Source organism: Mesocricetus auratus, unplaced genomic scaffold, assembly GCF_017639785.1.
Source record: "Mesocricetus auratus isolate SY011 unplaced genomic scaffold, BCM_Maur_2.0 Super-Scaffold_100004, whole genome shotgun sequence".
Classification (NCBI taxonomy): domain Eukaryota; kingdom Metazoa; phylum Chordata; class Mammalia; order Rodentia; family Cricetidae; genus Mesocricetus; species Mesocricetus auratus.
This window is the reverse complement of record NW_024429189.1, coordinates 108655572-108676016: the sequence shown is the minus strand read 5'-3', so window position 1 is coordinate 108676016 and position 20445 is coordinate 108655572. Positions and strand designations below refer to the sequence as shown.

The 20445-nt window shown below is 39.4% G+C and overlaps 1 protein-coding gene across 2 annotated transcripts in view; it reads right to left on the bottom strand.

The window, feature by feature from the left end:
• Positions 1-20445, bottom strand: part of Macrod2 (mono-ADP ribosylhydrolase 2) — a 1968454-nt gene that overhangs the window by 7383 nt on the left and 1940626 nt on the right. For both annotated transcript variants that reach the window (XM_040746387.1, XM_040746388.1), the window contains exon 17: positions 11282-11359. In XM_040746387.1, coding sequence (XP_040602321.1) covers positions 11282-11359 — 78 coding nt within the window. The remainder of the gene's footprint in view (positions 1-11281; positions 11360-20445) is intronic.

The following is a 20445-nucleotide window of genomic DNA, read 5'->3' as shown; positions in this document are numbered from 1 at the left end:
TGTAAGCTAAGAAAATAAATATAGAAATGGACAGTGGGGGACTGGGAATATAGCTCAGTTGGTAGAGTGCTTGCCTTTAATGCTTGAGTAATGAGTAGATTTCCAAGCAACACACATGGGAAACAGACAGTGATAGATAATTACAACAGTGAAACTCTGACTTCAAATCCCTAGCAAGCAAACATAACCTCTAGTACAAATGTCCAAGACCAGTGCAAGTGGTCATTAGCTTCCATCGTTTCCAATTTGTCAGAAACCAAGGAAAGACACCCAGATTCTCGTTAGCTTTCTTATGCTAACTACTTCCAAATATAGGATGCTTAACTGTACATATCCCCCTTGCCTGCCAAGCACAGGCAATACTGGCTAACACCGTCACTACGATAACCTCTATTTCTATTTGGGAAGCTTTCATTTATTTGCAGAAGCCAACAACCTAAATTCCTGTTTTTTCTTTCAGGACATGAAAATGTGAAAGAATAGAATAATGGCAGATGCTGGTCCCACACAACATAGATGCTTGGAGGAGTAATGCCCTTGGATAGTATTCCAGAATCTCTCCCAGACTGCAGACTTAAAACACTGGCCTCTCTTCTCTTACTTGAAAACTACTATTTTACGAATTCTTTGTGATCTCATTTCAAACTCCGCCTGTATGCTGGCCATTTGCAAGAGTTCTCTCAGCAAGAGAAACATTCATGTACTGTTCAACCCAGCACACAGATTTCCCTCTCAGAGTATAGTATACAGGGATTAAGCACAAAGAAGCACTTGTTTTCTGTTCCTTCTAATCAAAAGACCCTAGGTCTACAACCTATTAATACATGGTCCATAAAAAGCATTCCATGATAAAGCAACTCCGTGGAAAAGTTATGCTAAATCATATTAAAGAAATTCTTGCTGAGTCTTCAGGTCTTCACTGCATGTAGGGCAAAGATTCAGGATTTTACACACCAGGTTTCTTGCTCTTCAAGGAATAGTATATGGGCTGGACATCCTCAGAGCTTACTTTGTGAAGAAGTGGCAAAGAACCACGTCCATAGTTTTAGGGACAGGCTGGAGCTGATTCCATTCAAGTAAGCTCCATTGTCAGGCTGAGGTCTTTAGTGGGTGTGTCTTCAGCTAGAACATTTTCTGGGGAAGGAATATTCATGAGTAAAGGTCTTAGGATTAAGGGATATAGTTCAGGTGATGGCAAACCTACAGGGTGGAGAAATGCCAGCTCTAGGAAGCTATACTTAAAACCATCATGCTACTTCCCCTTATGTAGCACAAATTCTAAGTCAGAATTTGGAGTCAGGCCTAGGGGGAAATGGTGAAAGATGAAAGAAGCAGAGCTTACTAGTTCTTACCTCTACTGAATCCTCAGACCAAAGGGGTGATCCTGTCCCTATGGATCCTTAGACTGAATGTGCAATCCTGTCTCTATGAATCCTCAGACTGAATGGGTTGATTTCCTGTCTTCTCCCACCTTATATTCCTCTCTCTACCCAGTCACATCCCTTCCTGTTTCCACCTTCCTATTCACGGGATTAAAGGCATGTCACCCCCAAGTACTGGGATTAAAGGTGTAAGCTACCACCACCAGGTTCTGTTTCTCTTTTAGACTGGATCAATCTCATGTAGCCCAGGGTGGCCTTGAACTTCAAAGACCCATCTGCCTCTGCCTTCTGAGTACTGGGATTAAATGTGTGTGCTATCACTTCGTGATCTCTATGGCTAACTAGTGGCCAGCTTCACACTCTGATCTTCAGACAAGCTTAATTTGTTAAAGCACAAACAAAATATCACCACACCCCTATGTCTGAATTATTCCTGAGGTAATTATCAACTCAAAGTAATTTACTTTTCCACCCTGAAAAACCCATCAAAGGTGGAGAAATATGGAGTTGAACAGTTATTCAATTAGTTTTATGGAAACAGTAGATCCTCCGAGCGACCATGGTGCCTGTTTTAACAAAATGAGAGTTTATTTAGAGACACTAGCAGATGGAAAGATGGAAAGATGTTCTTCCTCAATCTGGGAAGGTCATCCTCCCTGAGTCAGCAGGCAGCTTCAGGAAGGATGCTCATGGAGCTGTGAGGGAAGAAGGGAGACAACTGCCTAGCTATCCAGACCAGTAGAATCAATACTGACAATTAATGGGGTGACAGATGTCACTCTCACATTCTAGTGTAACAAATGAAAAGAAACATTGAAGCAGGTAGAATGTAAGGACTCTCTTTTGGCATCTTTCCCTTCACTCTAAACAGCCCTGTGTGAGGACATGTTTCTTGCTTATGAGAAGGATATATAATTAAGTCTAAGCCTTAAACTTGAAACATAGAACGAAAGCTAGCCACAGTGAAATCTGGTGCTGGAGAAAGACCTGCGAGCCTCCCCCCAATCACCAGGCACAAGATTGAGACCCAGGGCCTGAATCACTAACAGTACATATGCTTGGTAGCCAACTACTTCTACAACACCTCTTTTAATTTATGGTAGCAGAGTGGAGAACAGGATTCTTCCTGCTGGGAAGAAAGGTATGAAAGCAATCTAGCATCAGGATCTGTCTGGCCCCCAGTATCACTCCAGCTGCACTTTGACCCAGGACCTGGTAGAAAGTGAAGATTTTGCTTGTCAGCCACAGCTCAAAGCCTTTAGGCTAGTTCTAACATCAGCACTTGTGTGCTCCAGAAATAGATTCCAGTTTGGGCTTGCATTGGGTCCAGCTTTGGCAGTCTATAGAGAGATGCTCCATTCCTGTGGCTATGAAAATCTCTGTAGCTATGAGCCTTGTATGTGGCCCAGCTTAGTGCCAGCCTTGCTAGTCAAGGCACTGTCTCAACTATTTATCTCACATCTCAGGTAATGTGGCTTGTTAAAGTTAACAGAATTACAGCCTTGTCCTGGTACCAGGAATAGACTACACCTCATGTTTTGGCTTACACCAATACCAACTGAAGTGTGGTCCTTTGGTGTATGTGACCATGCAGATTCTTGCTGCCATGAGACTTAGGCACATCTCAGCCTAGCATCAGTGAGAATTGCTTTGGTCAACACTAACTCAACCTAGTATGCTATAAGACAAAATCACTGCAGGTAGGGCAGAGTAGTAAGTCACAGGTTTTAGCAGCCCAACAACCAGTGCCAGGATGAAATCTAACACTGATGAAAAGCTAATGGCTCTCATTCTCAGGTTTGGCTACTAAAAGCTCTGGAAGATCTCCAATGCAAGGTAAAGACATGGGTACCAATAGGCAATCATATTAGGGTGGGCTTTGGAACTACCCCGGTGTTGTGTTACTCTTGGCAGTATTACTGGTCATAAAAGAGACATTGAGGCTAGAGGCTAGTCTATCAACAGTGAACTTTTCTGAAGTCAGAGTGGGACTGCCCTGGTGCCTCATCACAGGCTGATGATTGTACATTACAGAGACAAGCTTATGGGGGAAGATGCAATTTCTTTATGGACAATAAAATCAAGAGTGTATTTGAACAAAAATTAGCTGAAACAATACATATTCCCTACAGACCTTGATCTCGCAGTCACCCAGGACTGAAACATGTGTAGCCTGCTTCAAATTTCTGGGAAGGTAGATGCTGAAAAAGATGCACAGGAGCTTACTATTTGATAATGAAACGTGGTGTGTGGTGTCCTTCTGTATGCTGCAAATATGCATTGTTTCTATTGGTTATGAGTGAAGCTATTTTGGCCAATGGACAGGCAAAATATAGCTAGGCAGGAATTCCAAACAAAGATACACAAAGAAGGAAGGTGAAGTTGGGGAGATGTCATGTAGCTGCGAGGGAAGCAAGATGTGGGTTGACAAACCAGGAGACTCATGGTAAAATATAGAATACTAGAAATGGGCTAATTTATATGTAGAGCTAGCCAATAAGAAGCCTGAGCCATTGGCCAAACAATTATAGTTAATATATTAGTCTCTGAGTGGTTATTTCATAAGCAGCTACAGGGGACTTGGTGGGCCTAGGGGGACCTGGTGGAATGCATAAAACTATAGAAGTGGCCTCACATGTCTACAATATCAAGTATTTCGGGCAAACTGTCACCTCACCTCATGCCCAAAATAAGATGCTTGTAACTTATGGGGTAGGAACCAGTGCAGGAAGAAACCAGTACAGGGGAACTCTCAGGAAATTTAGGCACTTGTTTAGAGGAAAGAAGTTAATGAGACAGAAGAAAACAGAAATGCTACAAAGACAAAGGGAATTTTGAAAATCACTCCCAAAATCTGAACTGAAAAATATGATCAGCAAATTAAAACCACAAAAGAAGGTACCTAGAGATTAGTTGCAAAGAACTATCAGTGATCAAGAATCCATGCTACCACAGATGCACCACTGAAAATGAGGAATGCAGATAATATGTTTTTGGGATACTATTAAAAGAACAAATAGTTGGGTAATTGGAATCCAAGATCAGATTTAACATACCAAAGGAGTTAGAAATTACTCAAGGAAATGATAGAAACCTTTCCTAATGAAAGACATAAACATCCAGATATAGGCAGGCCAAAGGTTAATTAAATTTAATCTATTCTGTCTTCTCAACATATGGTTAAAGATGAAGAGGTTCTCAAAGCTGCAAGAGAAAAGAAACAACTATATATACAAGTGTCGCAAGTCACCCAACAGCAGAGTGTTAGGCAAAAACTTGCAGACCAGGAGAGAATGGCATGCAACCTCTATGGTACTCATGGGAAAAAATACTTTCCTAGCAAAAGTACACATTAGAAATCAAGCCCTGAGAGAAGCATCACCTAACTAAAGCCACGAAGGTGTATGAGACCTCTTCAACAAAAATGCAAAGGGATCCTTCAAACTAAAAGAGCTACCAAGTTAGATGAACAATAGGTAAGTGTAAAAATCGTGTGCTTATCTACGAGTGAAGACGGAATGCCTACTAGTGCCTACAAGTGAATTCAGAATGCCTACTAGTGTAAACGTGGCATATAGAGCACAAAGAAGACTCAAAATATTAATCATAACCAGACCAATAGGTTGAGAAATAACTGTTACATAAAGTTAGAGAGTTGGATTGTCAAAATCTAAAAACTACCTAACTTTATCTCAGTTTTTTTTAAAGACAGCATTTTATGTAGCCCAGGTTGGACTAAACTTATTATGAAGCTGAGGATGACCTTGAACTCATGACTCTCCTTGCCTCTATTTCCAAAGAGCTGAGATTACAGGTATGTGTCACCATATTTTACTGATTTCCTTATTAGTATATTTTTGTCCTTTTGTTCGCATTCTTTATATTATTATTTCAAAATATTTTTATAAATGTTATGTCACATGTGATGAAAATAATAATTTTTGGTTTATTAGATGAAGAATGAAAGAAAGAAAGTATAGGAAAACTATAAAATTATTTACATAAAGGCTGAAGTAAGACCTTACCTTGAATGTAAATGAATTAATTTTCCAATTAAAAGTCACCGTTACTGGTTAGGATAAAATGCATGGCCAAATTATATGTTGCTTTGAAGGAACTTAGTTCACATGTAAGACAAGTATAGACTGAGAACAAAGAGATGGAGTAAAATACTCTAAGCCAATTGGATCCAAAAGGAAGCAGGAATAACCACACACACAACAGATAAAATGATTTACTAATAGCAAAAAGAGGTAAGGAAGGTTGATTTATAGTGACAAAGGGGTCAATTCTGCAAGAGAACAAACTTTTAAATATATAAAGCAGATTGTAGTAGCCCTAAGTGGATACCTAGCCTCTTAATACAGTAGCTGAGGACTTTAACATTGCATTTGCAGCAACAGTAAGATCATCAAGACAGAAACCCCCAAACAAACACCCTAGAAACTCCCTAAGTTGCACCCTAGACCCAAGACTTTAGCAGTCACCCACAGGATGTTCCATTTTTCTTCCTATACATAGAACATTCTTCTGGACAGATAATAAGATAGATCATATATCAAAGCCCAATACATTTTACTAAATACATGTAAAATGTGCTATTTAGGATTTAGTAAAACAAAAAATCAATAGCAAGGAAAACTTTAAAAAGCCACATAAAATGCACATTTGAACAATCAGTGAATGTAGGAATAAACCTGATCACTGAAATATGTTGAAACAAGACCCATGTGATGTCCTGTGAGAGCTGCCAGGCCACTTTTGCCATCCAGGTCCTTGCTCAGCAAGTTCCACCTGGGCCTCTGTCAGTTCTTCTGACACCATGCCAGCCCTCTCTTGTCACCATAGTGCTCTCTGAGGAGCAGAGCTGGGCTTAGTGAGCACTCAGGGCTTAGATGTGAGTAGACTGGAGCTCTCAGCTCAGAGCTCGGACCTGCAGGGATTTAACATATGTGGGAGAAGCCTGACTTGGGCATCTCACTGCCTTTGAGTGGTAGAGAAGGGAGACAAAGGAATGCTGCACAGCAGTGGTTGTGGGAGAACTCCAAGTCCCCCTCCCCCACAGTTCATTGTTTCCCCAGTGGCCTGAGCTCAGTTGTGCCCATAGGCCATGGACTCAAGGAGTCAGTTCTACTATCAAATGGAGGCAGCTATAAAAGTCAACACATCTGAGGGACTTGATATCCTCTGACCCTCACCCTCCAGTGCCTTCCCTTCTGTTCTTTCCTGCCTGAGCCTTGGTTCCTTACCCAGGCTTCCATTCTTCGAAGCACAATATTGTTGTAGTTTGAAAGAAAATGGCTCCCATAGACTCATAGGGAGTGGCACTATTAGGATGTGTAGCCTTGTTGGAGGAAGTGTGTCACTGGAGGTCTCAGCTTTGAGGTTCCAGATGTTCAAGCCAGACCCAGTACCAGTGGCTCATTCTCTCTCTCTGCCTGAGGATTCAGATGTAGAATTCTCAGCTACCACTCCAGCACCATTTCTGTCTGCATGCTTCCTGCCATGACAATAATTGACTAAACCTCTGAACTGTAAGCCAGCCCCAATTAAATGTTTTCATTTATAAAGGAAAATATATTAAAACAAATGAAAAATGTAGATAACATACCGAAACCTCTCTGATATAATGGCCATAATATAAAAGTGAAATTTGTAGTAATTAATTCAAACAATATAAAATTGGAAATATGTCAACCTATTCCTGAATATTGAGGATCTAAAACACAAGATCAAATCAAACCCAACATTAATAAAAAGATAATAGAACAATGCAAAACCACACTAAAAGAACTGCTTCTTCAGAAAGATAAAATAATTAATTCTCAACTAAATTAAGGAAAGAGGACAATAAAATCAGATTTAAATGGAGAAATACAAAAGATCGTGACTATTATATGACTATATCCCAAAAATGTTAATCCAGAAGAAAGCATTTCCTTGATGCCTAAATGTTCTCAAGACTGAATCATGAAGACATTGAAAAGACCAATAACAAGAAAGGAGATGGAATCAATAATAAAAAACCCAACACTACCCAGTTAGTGTCACTGCCCTTAGTAGTTCTGCATTTTGTTCCATGAAACTAACATTGATTCATAGAAATTATTCCAAAAATAGGAGAGGAAGAAATTCTCCCAAACTCATTTCATAAAGCTAGCATTACTTTAATTAAATATCCAGGTAACTATCCCTCTCTCAATTCTTACTACACAGAGTAACACTGAGGTTGATAGCCTTGATATACACAAATGAAAAATCATGAACAAAACTAGGAAACCAAATCCAACTGCACAGTAAAAAGATTATACACTAGGATAATTGGGATTCATCCTGGGGAGGCAATTAGAGTTCAACATATGCAAATCAGCAAACATGATGCGCCACCACGTGAGCATGAAAGACAGACCCCCTCAGTCCTGTCAATCAGTGCAAATGAAGCATCTGATAAAAGTCAAGGCTGTTTCATGGTTAAAATGCTGGGCAAATTATGTAAACATAGCACAACATATAAGTATCAATTATAATAACCCAACTGACAAGCTTCCTAAGATGCAAAATAAGAGTTCCACGGTCTCCACTTTCATTTGACCGAGTTCTATAAAATGTTGCCAGGGAACTCAGGCGAAAAGTAGAACGAAAGAGGTTCCAAAGTGAAAAGTTGCTCATGTTTACGAATGATTTGATTTTACTTATAGGAAATGCTAAAGACACCCTCTAGTAGAACTGCTCACTAGATTCAGCAAAGTTGTAATAACATATGTATATACATGTATATATAGCATTGGTATATGTGTAAGGATTCAGGCATTATGCTGTCCTGCCCCACCACCTGGCAGAATGCACTAGGCAGTACCCTGGTCAACTCAGGTGCAAAGGACCCCTTTAAAAGAAAGACCTTCACCCATTTCTGCTCTCTTTCCCTCTCTCTTTTTGCTCTGTCTTCCTGCTGTCTCGTTTCCCTCTCTCTTTCCTGCTCTCTTTCCCTCTCATTTTCCTACGTTCCCCTTGGACAGCCAGGACTTTTCCTGCTTCCCTCTTCTCTTCTGTCCTCTCTCTGTCTTGTGTTTCTTTACTTCTTTTCTCTTTCCTTCCCATTTCCATTTCTAATAAAACATCTCACTTAAGCACTGTCTACCTGGCATGTTTGTACACCTCTCTACCCCCCCATCACCCTCACTTCCCATGGAGTTTGTCAAGACTCCACAATATGCCCATAGTAACTTGTTGTAAATAGAAATAAATCAGTCACATACTTAGGAGGAAACTTAACTATAAGACATTGATGAGAGAAACTAAAGAGGATACAAGAAGTAGAAAACGTTTGTACTATCCCAATTTAATCCATATAAAAATTAGTCCCAGCACTTGGGAGGCAGAGGCAGGTGAATCTCAGTGAGTTCTAGACCAGCATGGTCTACAAAGCGAGTTGCAGGACTGTTACACCAAGAAATCCTGTCTTGAAAAACAAACAAAACAAGCAAACAAAAATTTCAAATAATATTGTTCATACAGTTGGGAAAATAATTTCATGTGTAGTTATAAAAATGTCCAATAGTCCAAATGACCCCGAGTAAAAAGAACAAAAGAAGTGGTAGTAAACATACTTCAAAACCAGAATGATCAAACCAGACATGTGAATGACTAGGCAGCCTACAAGGTATTATGAACATGAACGGCACAAAGGATGGTTCTTTTCACCAAGAGATGCACATGTACTGAATATCTACATGCAGAAGAGTAAAACTGGATTCCTCTTTTTCATCAGTTACAAAATTCAAAAATAGTTTAAAGACTCATAGAATTTATGGAATTATGGGAGGGAAACACCTCAGAAAATTGGCAAGAGCAGGGATTTTTTGGCACAGACCACCAAAAGTACAGGAAACAAAAACAGAAGTAGACTAATGGGATTTCATCAAGTTCAATGGTGTTTGCACGGCAAAAGAAATAGCTGATGGAGTAAAGAGACATTCTATCGAATGAGAGAGAATCTCAGCAGCTATATCACTGAAAGGGGGTTGAAGGAATAGAAGGAATTACAGAAACATATAAGCAAGGAAGCATATGACCTACTTTATAAATAAGCACCAAATCTAAGTAGACATTTCTCAAAAATGGAAGACAGGAATATTGATTATAAATTTAAAATTCCTTGCAGTAGAAATTATCATGATCAAAAACAAAGAAAATAATAAAGGTTGGTAAAGGTTTGAGAAACCTTGCAAACTGCTAGTGTGAATTTAAAATAGTATAGTTATTTTAGAAAACAGTATGGAAGTTTCATAACTATCTATCTATATAGATAGATAGATAGAACTACCATATGACCAGGCAACCAGCTACTGAGTATGTATCAGAAGGAAAAAATCAGTATGTTGGGAGACTACTTTGCAACACAAAATAGAAATAAATGTTTAGGAATTTGTAAGTGAATAAAGAAAATGTGGCATATATAGTAGTGGGATACTAGTTATAGTAGTTGTCATTACAGGAATGAGTCCTGCCATTTGTGACATCTGTGGAACTAGAGACTATGTTAAGAGAAATAGGTCAGCTACAGAAAGACAGTGAATAGTCATCTCTCAGAAACTGAGTGGAAGACAGTGATGTATCAGGCACACTGGGAGGGGCTCAGTGATGGCTTTTGAGTAACAGTGAGATAAGAGTGAGAAATTGTAGTGTAGGATTGCATGGGAAGGTGTCTGCAGATAAGAAAGGCAGAATTGCATTTCAAAGAGCCAAAAGGAATTTCAGGTTTTACCATAAAGAAATGAGAAATATTGGAGGTGAATATTCTTAACCTGACTTAGATATTTTATGATTTGTCTATAGACCATAGCATAGTAGACCATCAACAAGTGTAATTTTGTAATTTTACGTATCATACAAAATTAATAAACATGTATCATTTTGCATAGTTAATAAGCTACGGATTCTAGTTTTCTTAGCTGTGAGACTAGCTGGTGCTGAGGGGTTAAGGACTCTTCTCTGCAGCTTGTCTCCCTTCCTAGGCCAAAGGCAACGAGAGCCACTGGCTTCTATCTTAGCTAGTATATACTCAGTAAGCTGCCAGGCTCACTGACCCTCGGTTTCAAAGTCTACTGAAATAAGGAATGTCCCTTGTGCTGTGGGTGGCTGCTGACTCTCCTGTCCCAGCTTCTCTTGCATCAAGTACTTGGTGTTACTAAAGGTTACTCAGCGTACCTCTCTAATCAAACTCGAAAAGAGTCTTTATTATAATATTTAAACCACGAACCTCAATGACCCATTAGAATCATGTCTGTGAAAGCAGGGATTTTTCTAATGCAAATAATGGTATTTAAGAATGTTCTTAGCTTGGATGTGTAGGAGCAGGGATGTTAATAAGTTCATGGTTCTGGGATCTTTATTTGAATCTGATTTTGAATGCATATAAAGTTGAGTGGGTTTATTTCTAAGGTGCTTTGAAAGAGTCATTGTGTGTTTTGTCAAAGCATCAGAGATGAAGCAGTTGAGGGTGTGAGAAGAGCCTTAGCCCAAGCTCATTGGAGGGCTCCACAGTGCTGGGGTAGCAGGGATAACAGCAGGCCAGGTAGGTTGATTTCAGTTTGACCTTGAATGACTCAATGTGACCTCAATGTAATAAGGAATGTTTAAGACAAAACCCATGTGTGTTATCTTAAAACAGAATTTGTTCACACACACACACACACACACACACTATAACACACACACATACCTGTGTGTGTTTTAAAGGCTTCCATTTTTATTATCTTCTAGGTTGAATTTGGCTTTTGAAATTTACTTTGTTCTAACCAAATACGTTGATCCCTAGATCAGAAAGTTCCCATAAGCCTAGATTACATGTGCACAAAATACCACAGATTCATAGTTGAGCACAGGTAGCTCAGACTCACCATCAGGTGCTGCAGTGGTTTCTGTGTCGTTGGAGCCTTGACTTTTTGCAAACACAGAAGGTGCATCCTCACCTTGGGCTGAAGGAAGGAAGACAGAGAGCCCTGGTTAGCAGAGACGTGAAGTTCCTGCCATATAGGTCTTTCACTTGCTTAGAGTGACAGCAATGTATTCTGTATTATTTTTGGCTATAGTGAAGGGTGTTGTTCCCCTAATTTTTTTGTATAAAAGAGGGCTACTGATGGATTTTTTGTATCCAGCTACTTTGCTGAAGGTGTTTATCAGTTATAGGAGTTCCCTGGTAGAATATTTGGGGTCATTTATGTATACTATCATATCATCTGCAAATAGGGATGCTTTGACTTCTTCCCTTCTAATTTGTATCCCCTTGATTTCCTTTAATTGTCTTATTGCTCTAGCTAGAACTCCAAGTGTTATATTAAATAGATATAGAGAGATTTTAGTGAAAGTGCTTTAAGTTTCTCTCCATTTAATTTGATGTTGACTATTGGCTTGTTGTATATAGCCTTTATATGTTTAGGTATGCCCCTTGCATTTCTGATCTCTCTAAGACTTTTATCATGAAAGTGTGTGGGATTTTATCAAAGACATTTTCAGTTTGTTTATATGGTGAACTAAATTGACAGTTTTTTGATCATTCATCCTTGCATATCTTGGATGAAGCCTACATGATTATGATGGATGATCTCCTTTATGTGTTTTTGGATTCTGTTTGTGAATATTTTATTGAGTATTTTTGCATCAATGAGGGAAATTGGTCTGTAATTCTCTTTCTTTGTGGAGTCTTTGCATAGTTTGGGTATGAGAGTAACTGTGGCCTTATAAAATGAATTTGGCAATGTTTCTTCTGTTTCTACTTTGTGAAATAATTTGAGGAGTATTGATATTAGCTCTTCTTTGAAAGTCTAGTAGATTTGTGTGTTAAAACTATCTGGCCCTGGGATTTCTATTTCCTTAGGGGTTATAGCTCCATTTAAATTTTTTGTCTGATCTTGATTTCTCTTTGGTAAGTGGTCTCTATTGAGGAAGTTGTCCATTTCTTTTAGATTTTCCAGTTTTGTGGAGAACAGGTTTTTAAAAATATGACCTAATGATTCTTTGCTTTCTGAACCTGATAGAAAATGGGGAATGGCCTTGAGCAGAACACATTGACACTGGAGACAACTTCTTGAACAGAACACCAATTGCACAGACACTAAGATCAACAATTAATAACTGAGAGCCTTCAACTTCATGAAACTGAAAACCATCAGAAAGGCAAAGGGTGCTGTCAAAAGAATAAAACAGCAGCCTATGGAATATCAAAAGATCTTCACCAACCTCATCGGACACAGGGCTGATTTGCAAAATATAGAAAAATCCTACAAACTCATGGAAATTGGACAACACACAATTACACCATTCCTGGGTCAAGGAAGAATCAAAGAAAGAAATTAAAGACTTCCTAAAATTCAATGAAAATGAAGACACAACATATCCGAACTTATGGGACACTTTGAAGGCAATACTAAGAGGAAAGTTCATAGCACTAAGTGCACATATGAAGAAACTGGAGAATATCGCACTAGAGAATTAACAGCAGAACTGAAAGCTCTAGAACAAAAAGAATCAAACTTGCCCAGGAAGAACAGACACCATGAAACAATCAAATTGAGGGCTGAAATCAATGCAGTTGGAACAAACAAAACAATACAAAAATCAATGTAACAAAGAATTGGTTCTTTGAGAAAATCAACAAGATAGACAAACCTCTATCCAAACTACAAAAAGGCAGAGAGAGCATGCAAATCCACAAAATCAGGAATGAAAAGGGGGACAAAACAACAGACACTGAGGAAATCCAGAGAATCTTCAGGTCATACTTTAAAAACCTGTACTCCACAAAATTAAAAAAATTAAAGGAAATGAACAATATTCTGGATAGATATCACTTACCAAAATTAAATCAAGAGCAGATAAGCAACCTAAACAGACTTATAATCCCTAATGAAATAGAAGCAGTCATCAAAAGTCTCCCAACTGAAAAAAAAGCCCAAGCCCAGAATGCTTCAGTGCAGACTTCGACAAGAAATTTTAAAAAGAGCTAATTCCAATACTTCTCAAATTGTTCCACACAATGGAAGCAGGTTCATTGCCAAACTGTTTTTACAAAGCTACAATTACCTTCATACACAAGCCATACAAAGACACAACTAAGCAAGAGAACTACAGACCAATCTCCCTCATGAACATTGATGCGAAACTCCTCAATAAAATATTAGCAAATCGAATCCAGAAACACATCAGAAAAATTATCCACCATGATCAAGTAGGCTTCATTCCAGGGATGCAGGGATGGTTTAACATGTGAAAATCTGTCAATGTAATCCAACATATAAACAAACTGTAAAAGAAAAACCACATAATCATCTCACTTGATGCAGAAAAAGCCTTTGACAAAAATCCAAAAACCCTTCATGAGAAAGGTCCTGGACAGATCAGGGATAACAGGAACATACCTGAACATAATAAAAGCAATATACAATAGAACAATAGCTAACATCATACTAAATGGAGAGAAACTCAATGCAATTCCTCTTAAATCAGGAACAAGACAAGGCTGTCCTCTCTCTCCATATCTCTTCAACATTGTACATGAAGTTCTAGCTAGAGCAATAAGACAAGAAAAGGAGATCAAGGGGATATAATTGGAAAGGAAGAAGTCAAACTTTTACTATTTGCAGATGATATGATAGTTTACATAAGTGATTTGAAAGACTCTATAAGGGAATTCCTACAGCTGATAAATATCTTCAGCAAAGTGGCAGGACACAAGGTTAACTCAAAGAAATCAGTAGCCCTATTATATACAGTTGATAAATGGGATGAGAAAGAAATCAGAGAAACATCACCCTTTACAATAGCCCTGAACAGCATAAAATATTTGGGGATAATGCTAACCAAAAAAGTTAAAGACATGTATAGGAAGAATTTGAGTCTTTAAAGAAACAAATTAAAGAAGATACCAGAAAATGGAAAGATCTCCCATGCTCTTGGATTGATAGGATTAACATAATAAAAATGGCAATCTTGCCAAAAGCAATCTACAGATTCAATGCAATCCCCATCAAAGTACTGGCACAATTCTTCACAGACCTTGAAAGAACAATATTCAACTTTATATGGAAAAACAAAAGGCCCACAATAGCCAAAACAACCCTGTATAATAAAAATACCACCGGAGGCACCACCATCCCTGACTTCAAGCTCTATTATAGAGCTATAGTCCTGAAAACATCTTGGTATTGGCACAAAAATAGACAGGTAGACCAATGAAATCATATTGAAAACCCTAATACTAACCCACACACCTACGAACACTTGATTTTTTTTTACAAAGAAGCTAAAATTATACATTGGAAAAAAGACAGCATCTTCAGCAAATGATGCTGGTATAACTGGATATTGGCATGTAGAAGACTGCAGATAGATTCATGTCTATCACCTTGCACAAATGGATCAAATACCTCAACATAAATCCAGCACACTGAAACTCTTAGAAGAGAAAGTGGGAGGTACCCGTCAACAAATTGTTACAGGAGACTGCTTCCTGAATATAACACCAGTAGCATAGACACTGAGATCGACAATTAATAAATGGAACCTCCTGAAACTGAGAAGCTTCTGCAAGGCAAAGGGCACAGTCAACAAGACAAAAAGGCAGTCCACAGAATGGGAAAAGATATTCACTAACCCCACATCTGACAGAGGGTTGATCTCCAAAATTTACAAAGAACTCAAGAAGCTATTCTCCAAAACACCAAAGGACCCAATTAAAAAGTGGGGGACTGAACTAAATAGAGATTTCTCAATAGAGGAGACTAAAATGGCTGAGAGACATCCCTAGCCATCAGGGAAATGCAAATCAAAACAACTCTGAAATATCATCTTTCCCCTGCCAGAATGGCTAAAATCAAAAACACCAATGACAGTTTATGCTAGAGAAGATGTGGAGTAAGGGGAACACTCCTCCACTGCTGGTGAGACTGCCAACTCATACACCCACTTTGGAAATCAGTATGGAGATTCCTCAGAAAAATGGGAATCAGTCTACCACAAGGTCCAGCATTCCACTCATAGGCACATACCCAAAAGAGGCAAATTCATACAACAAGGACATCTGTTCCACTATGTTCATAGCAGCATTATTTGTAATATCCCGAACCTGGAAGCAACCTAGATGCCCCTCAACTGAAGAGTGGATACAGAAAATGTGGTACATTTACACAATGGAGTACTACTCAGTGAAAAAAAAATAGTGGAATCTTTACATTTGCTGGCAAATGGATGGCACTAGAATAAACCATGTTGAGTGAGGTAACCCAGTTAAAAAAAGACAAGCATGGTATTTACTCTTTCATATATGGATTTTAGGCATGAAACAGGGGAGTGCCAGCCTACAATTCCACAGCCAGAGAGTCTGGGAAACAGGGAGGACCCTAAGAGAGATATGCATGGTAACCCAGAGAAGGGAAACAGGTCAGAATCTTCTGAGGGGATTGGGAGCATGGGGGGGGGGGCGGGGGCTGGGGTGTGGAAGCTGGGAGAAAGAGAGGGGATAAAGAGGAGGGGAGAAGAGGAGTGGGAAAGTTGAGTCGGGGGAAGAATAGAGGAGAGAAAGATGAGAGATACCATAATAGAAGGAGCTATTATAGGTTTGAAGAGAGATCTGGCACTAGTGAGGTATCTAGAGGCCTGCAAGGATGACACCAACTGGCCATCTAACCAATAGTGGAGAGACTACCTTAAATGCCCTTCCCTGATAACGTGATTGACGACTTCCTTGTGTGCCATCCTAAAGCCTTCATCCAGTGGCTGAAGGAAGCAGAGGCAGACACCCATCGCTAAACACTGAATTTAATTCCTGGAACCCAGTTGCAGAGACGGAGGAGTGATGAGCAAAGGTGTTAAGATGTGGCAGGTGAAACCCACAGAATCAGCTGACCTGAACAAAGGAAAGCTCATAGACCCCAGACTGATAGCTGAGAGGCCAGCATGGGCCTGATCCAGACCCCCTCAATGTGGGTGTCAGGGAGGAGGCCTCAGCATTCTTTGGGGCCTCGGGCATTTAACCCTGTCATCCAGGTGGACTTTGGGAGCCCATTCCACATGGAGGGATGCTGTAACCACCTGGACACATGGGGGAGGGCCTAGGCCCTGCCCTGAATCATATGAGAGACTTTGAGATCCCCCACGAAGGGCCTCACCCTCCTTGGAAAGTGGAATAGGGATTGTGGAAGGGGTTGGGGGAGGGTTGAAGGGGGACAGGAGAGGAAAGGAGGCAGAGGGAACTGGGATTGATATGTGAAGCAAACTTGTTTCTAATTTACATTAAATAAAAAATAAAAAAATGAAGGTTGTTGCAATTTTAAAAAATGGCAATGACAAATTTACCAGAAAATTGATGGACCTAGAAAATACTATCTTGAGCCGGGCGTTGGTGGCACACGCCTTTAATCCCAGCACTCGGGAGGCAGAGGCAGGCGGATCTCTGTGAGTTCAAGGCCAGGCTAGACCGACAGCCTCCAAAACAGAGAAACCCTGTCTCGTAAAAACCAAAAAAAAAAAAAAAAAAGAAAAAAAGAAAATACTATCTTGAGTGAAATAACTCAGATCCAGAAAGACAAACATGTTATGTCCTCACTTATACATGGATATTGGCTGTTTAGTAAATGATAATCAAGCTATAATCCACAAAGGATAGGTAACAAGGAGGACTAAGGGGCAGACACATGAATCTCACTGTGGAGGGGAAATAGAACAGACAAATTAGGTGAATGAGGGGTTCTGGATTAGGTGGAGTAGGATGGGAATAGGAGAGATCAGGTTGGGCAAAGATGAAGGGAGAGACTACTGGGAAAGACAACTAGAATCCAAGGCATCTCTGGGATGATCAAGAATGTTGTACAATTGAAACGCCCAGGAATCTATGAGACTTACCTTAGCTAAGACTCCTAGCAATGGGGGATATGAAGCCTGAACAGGCCATCTCCTGTAATACTTCCAGTGGAGGGACTGGGACTCCAGCCTAGCCATATAACCTTTGACCTGCAATTTGCCTTGCCTACAAGATATGCTGGGATAAAGGTTGCACAGGAATTATGGGAGTTGCCAACTGATGACCCATACCATGAGAGGGTGTCTACCTCTGACATTGCCTGGAGAGCTAGGGCCCAGGAGCTAGCCAAGAGACCTAGGATAGAACCAAGCATGAATGGAGCTAAATAAATTAATAAATGTCAATGAAATGATTCCTAATGATATTCTGAGTATCATAGATTGTTGCCTAGCCCAATTGTCATCAGAAAGGCTTCACCCAGAAACTGATGGAAATAGATGCAGAGACCCACTGACAAACATTAGGACCTCAGGGAATTCTGTTGAGGAGAGATAAGAAGGGTGTCAGAGGGACTAAGGGGACAAGAAAATGCATAGAATCAACTCACTTGGGTTCACAGGGCCTCACAGAGACAGAACCTACAACCAGAGAACTTGCATGGGACTGATCTAGGCTCTTTCCATATATGTGACTGTTGTGTAGCTTGGTCTTCTTGTGGGACTCCTAACAGTGAGAACAAGGGCTGTTTCTGATTCTGTTAGCTACTTTTGGAATCCTTTCTATCTACAGGGTGCCTAGTCAAGCCTTAATAGGAGAGGAGCTGCCTAGTCTCACTGCAATTTGATATGCCATGCTGGCCTATCTATGGGAGGCCTGCCTCTTTCTGAAGAGAAAGCAGGGGGAATACATTAGGGGGGTGAACTGGGAGGAGAAGAGGGAAGGGTGAGAAACTGTGATTAGGCTGGAAAAATTACTAGTTTACAAAACAAAATATTACTTAGAAATGATTGAGCTTGTATCCTGGGTACATGATGGTAGGAAGTTCAGGATTTGATGTAAATACAAGTGGAGTTGGGGAAGAAAACTATTTTAAGATTTGAGATATGAGTTAAGGCTCATTTAATTGAAAATGCTGAACAGGCTTTTGTATTGAGTGTGGGAAGAGGAATGTGAAATACACAGGAGGAATCAGGGAGATGTCATTCTTCAGCAAAACTTATGACACAAGATTAGATGAGCCGGTACAGGAATAGAATAACACAAGAAGAAAATTCTTGAAGAATAACCATCCTATAACACTGCTCCAACTCTTCTAGTAATGTCTGAGGATGAGATCAGGACACAGAAAATAGACCTTGAACTTCCAGCTGGACCTATCACCATAATATCACATTTTAATTCAGATGGAAACTTCCTGAAGTTTAACACTTTGCAAATGCTCATTAACACACTACTTATACTTTCATGCAAAAGAAATCAGTGATGTGTCCCTTAAGGGTGGGGATACGAGCAGCTTGTCCCTTAAGACTAAAAGTACAACAGAAATAAAGAAAAATATTTGACTTCATAAACATAGCAGTCTTAGGGGTGGAGCTTACAAAGTATTTTGAATGAGAAAAAATGTTTTTATCATAGGCATTCATAATGTTAAAAGAAATAAAGAACTTCTAAAAATAGGGCAATACTGCAGAAGAAAAAAATTGCAAGAGATTTGAGAGTTCACAAAGTAAGAAATAATGTCCTGCATTCAAGTGAAAGATGATTCACTTTTATAATTATGAAAGAAATGCAAATTAAGATGATAATGAGATGGGGTTTCTGCCTGAGGTTGCCAATGGTGATGCAGACTAACCCAGATCGCTAGAAGTACTGGACAGATTGCTGACAGGAATTATTTTAAGGAACCAGTGGGCTAAGGATGCAGCACAGACTCCATGAGGAACTAAGCAGTGACTGACATTCCAGCACCAGCGATTGAACAGGCACTCCAGGGGTCTTTGAGGGTTGATGGAAGGCAAAATGCAAGCTGTAAGGGCCCATGGAGGGAAAATCCCCTTCTAAATAATTCAAGCTTTCTGTAGGGCTAAGACAGATCAAATTTTAAATAAAACCAAAGTCCAGGGCTGGGGATATAGTCAAGCAGTAGAACACTTCTCCACAAACACACACACATGAAAACACTTTTAATAAATTAAAAAAAAAAAACAACAGAAAAAACCTCCTTCTTGGATCTTGGGTTACATTTCTTTATTACAGTGATTCTCAAACTTACTAAGGCTTTAGCCCTTTAATATAGTTCACAAAGTTATTTCATTGCTACTTCCTAACTAATTTTGCTACCGCTATGAATTGTAATGTAAATATCAGATATGCAATCCCAAAGGGGTCTCGATGCACACATCGAGCAGGACCACTGCTCTGTTGTGTTCTCCTACCTGTTCCTCGCAAAATAAATCTCTGGAGCTAGATAAAACCGTCCAGAATCTCAAATTATCCTAAAAAAGTTTTTAAGCACAGTTTCCCCCCATGCAACAAAAATTACCTGGCAACCCAAAACTGTTATAACAGACCACTGAAAGCTACAAGAATGAAAACAAGGTGTTATAGACAAAATGTGAATGACCAATGTATGCTAAGAAATTGGATGTTGGATTGAGTAATTTGTATATCAAAAAGTTTCTCAGAGAATTGGACACTATAAAGCCAGATGACAATTCTATAACTGAAATAATAATAATAATAATAATAATAATATAGATTCAATAGATAAATGTGATGGCAGGTGCACTGAGCTGAAGAGCAGTTAGTGAACTAAAATCTGGGTCAGGAAGAAATACTGAAGGACAAATGAAACATAGGTGAGAGACAGCAGGAGTCCTGTAGACATAGTGTAGTCCATACACTAAGTAGTGAGACTTAAGAGCAAGTTCAGCCCGAATGTTGAGAGAGAAATTGGAAGTTTTGGCATCTCCCTCATAATGGGAAAAACCAATATTTTACCAGATAACAAGTAGCAGTTTGATGGAATTAATGAGCGATACAATGTTCTGATACTCTATCAAGGGTATGATAACAATAAGCGAAGTTAATGCAAAACAAAACTTATCAGTCATTGTGAAACTGCTGAAAACCAAGGTTAAAGGTTTGGTTTTCATATATAGAAATATATAGAAATCACCTAGTTAAGAAAAGGCCTATTGGACTTATAATAGCAAGAGTTAAGATTTGTGCATGAGCTTGCAACAAACAATGAAGTATAGAGACAGT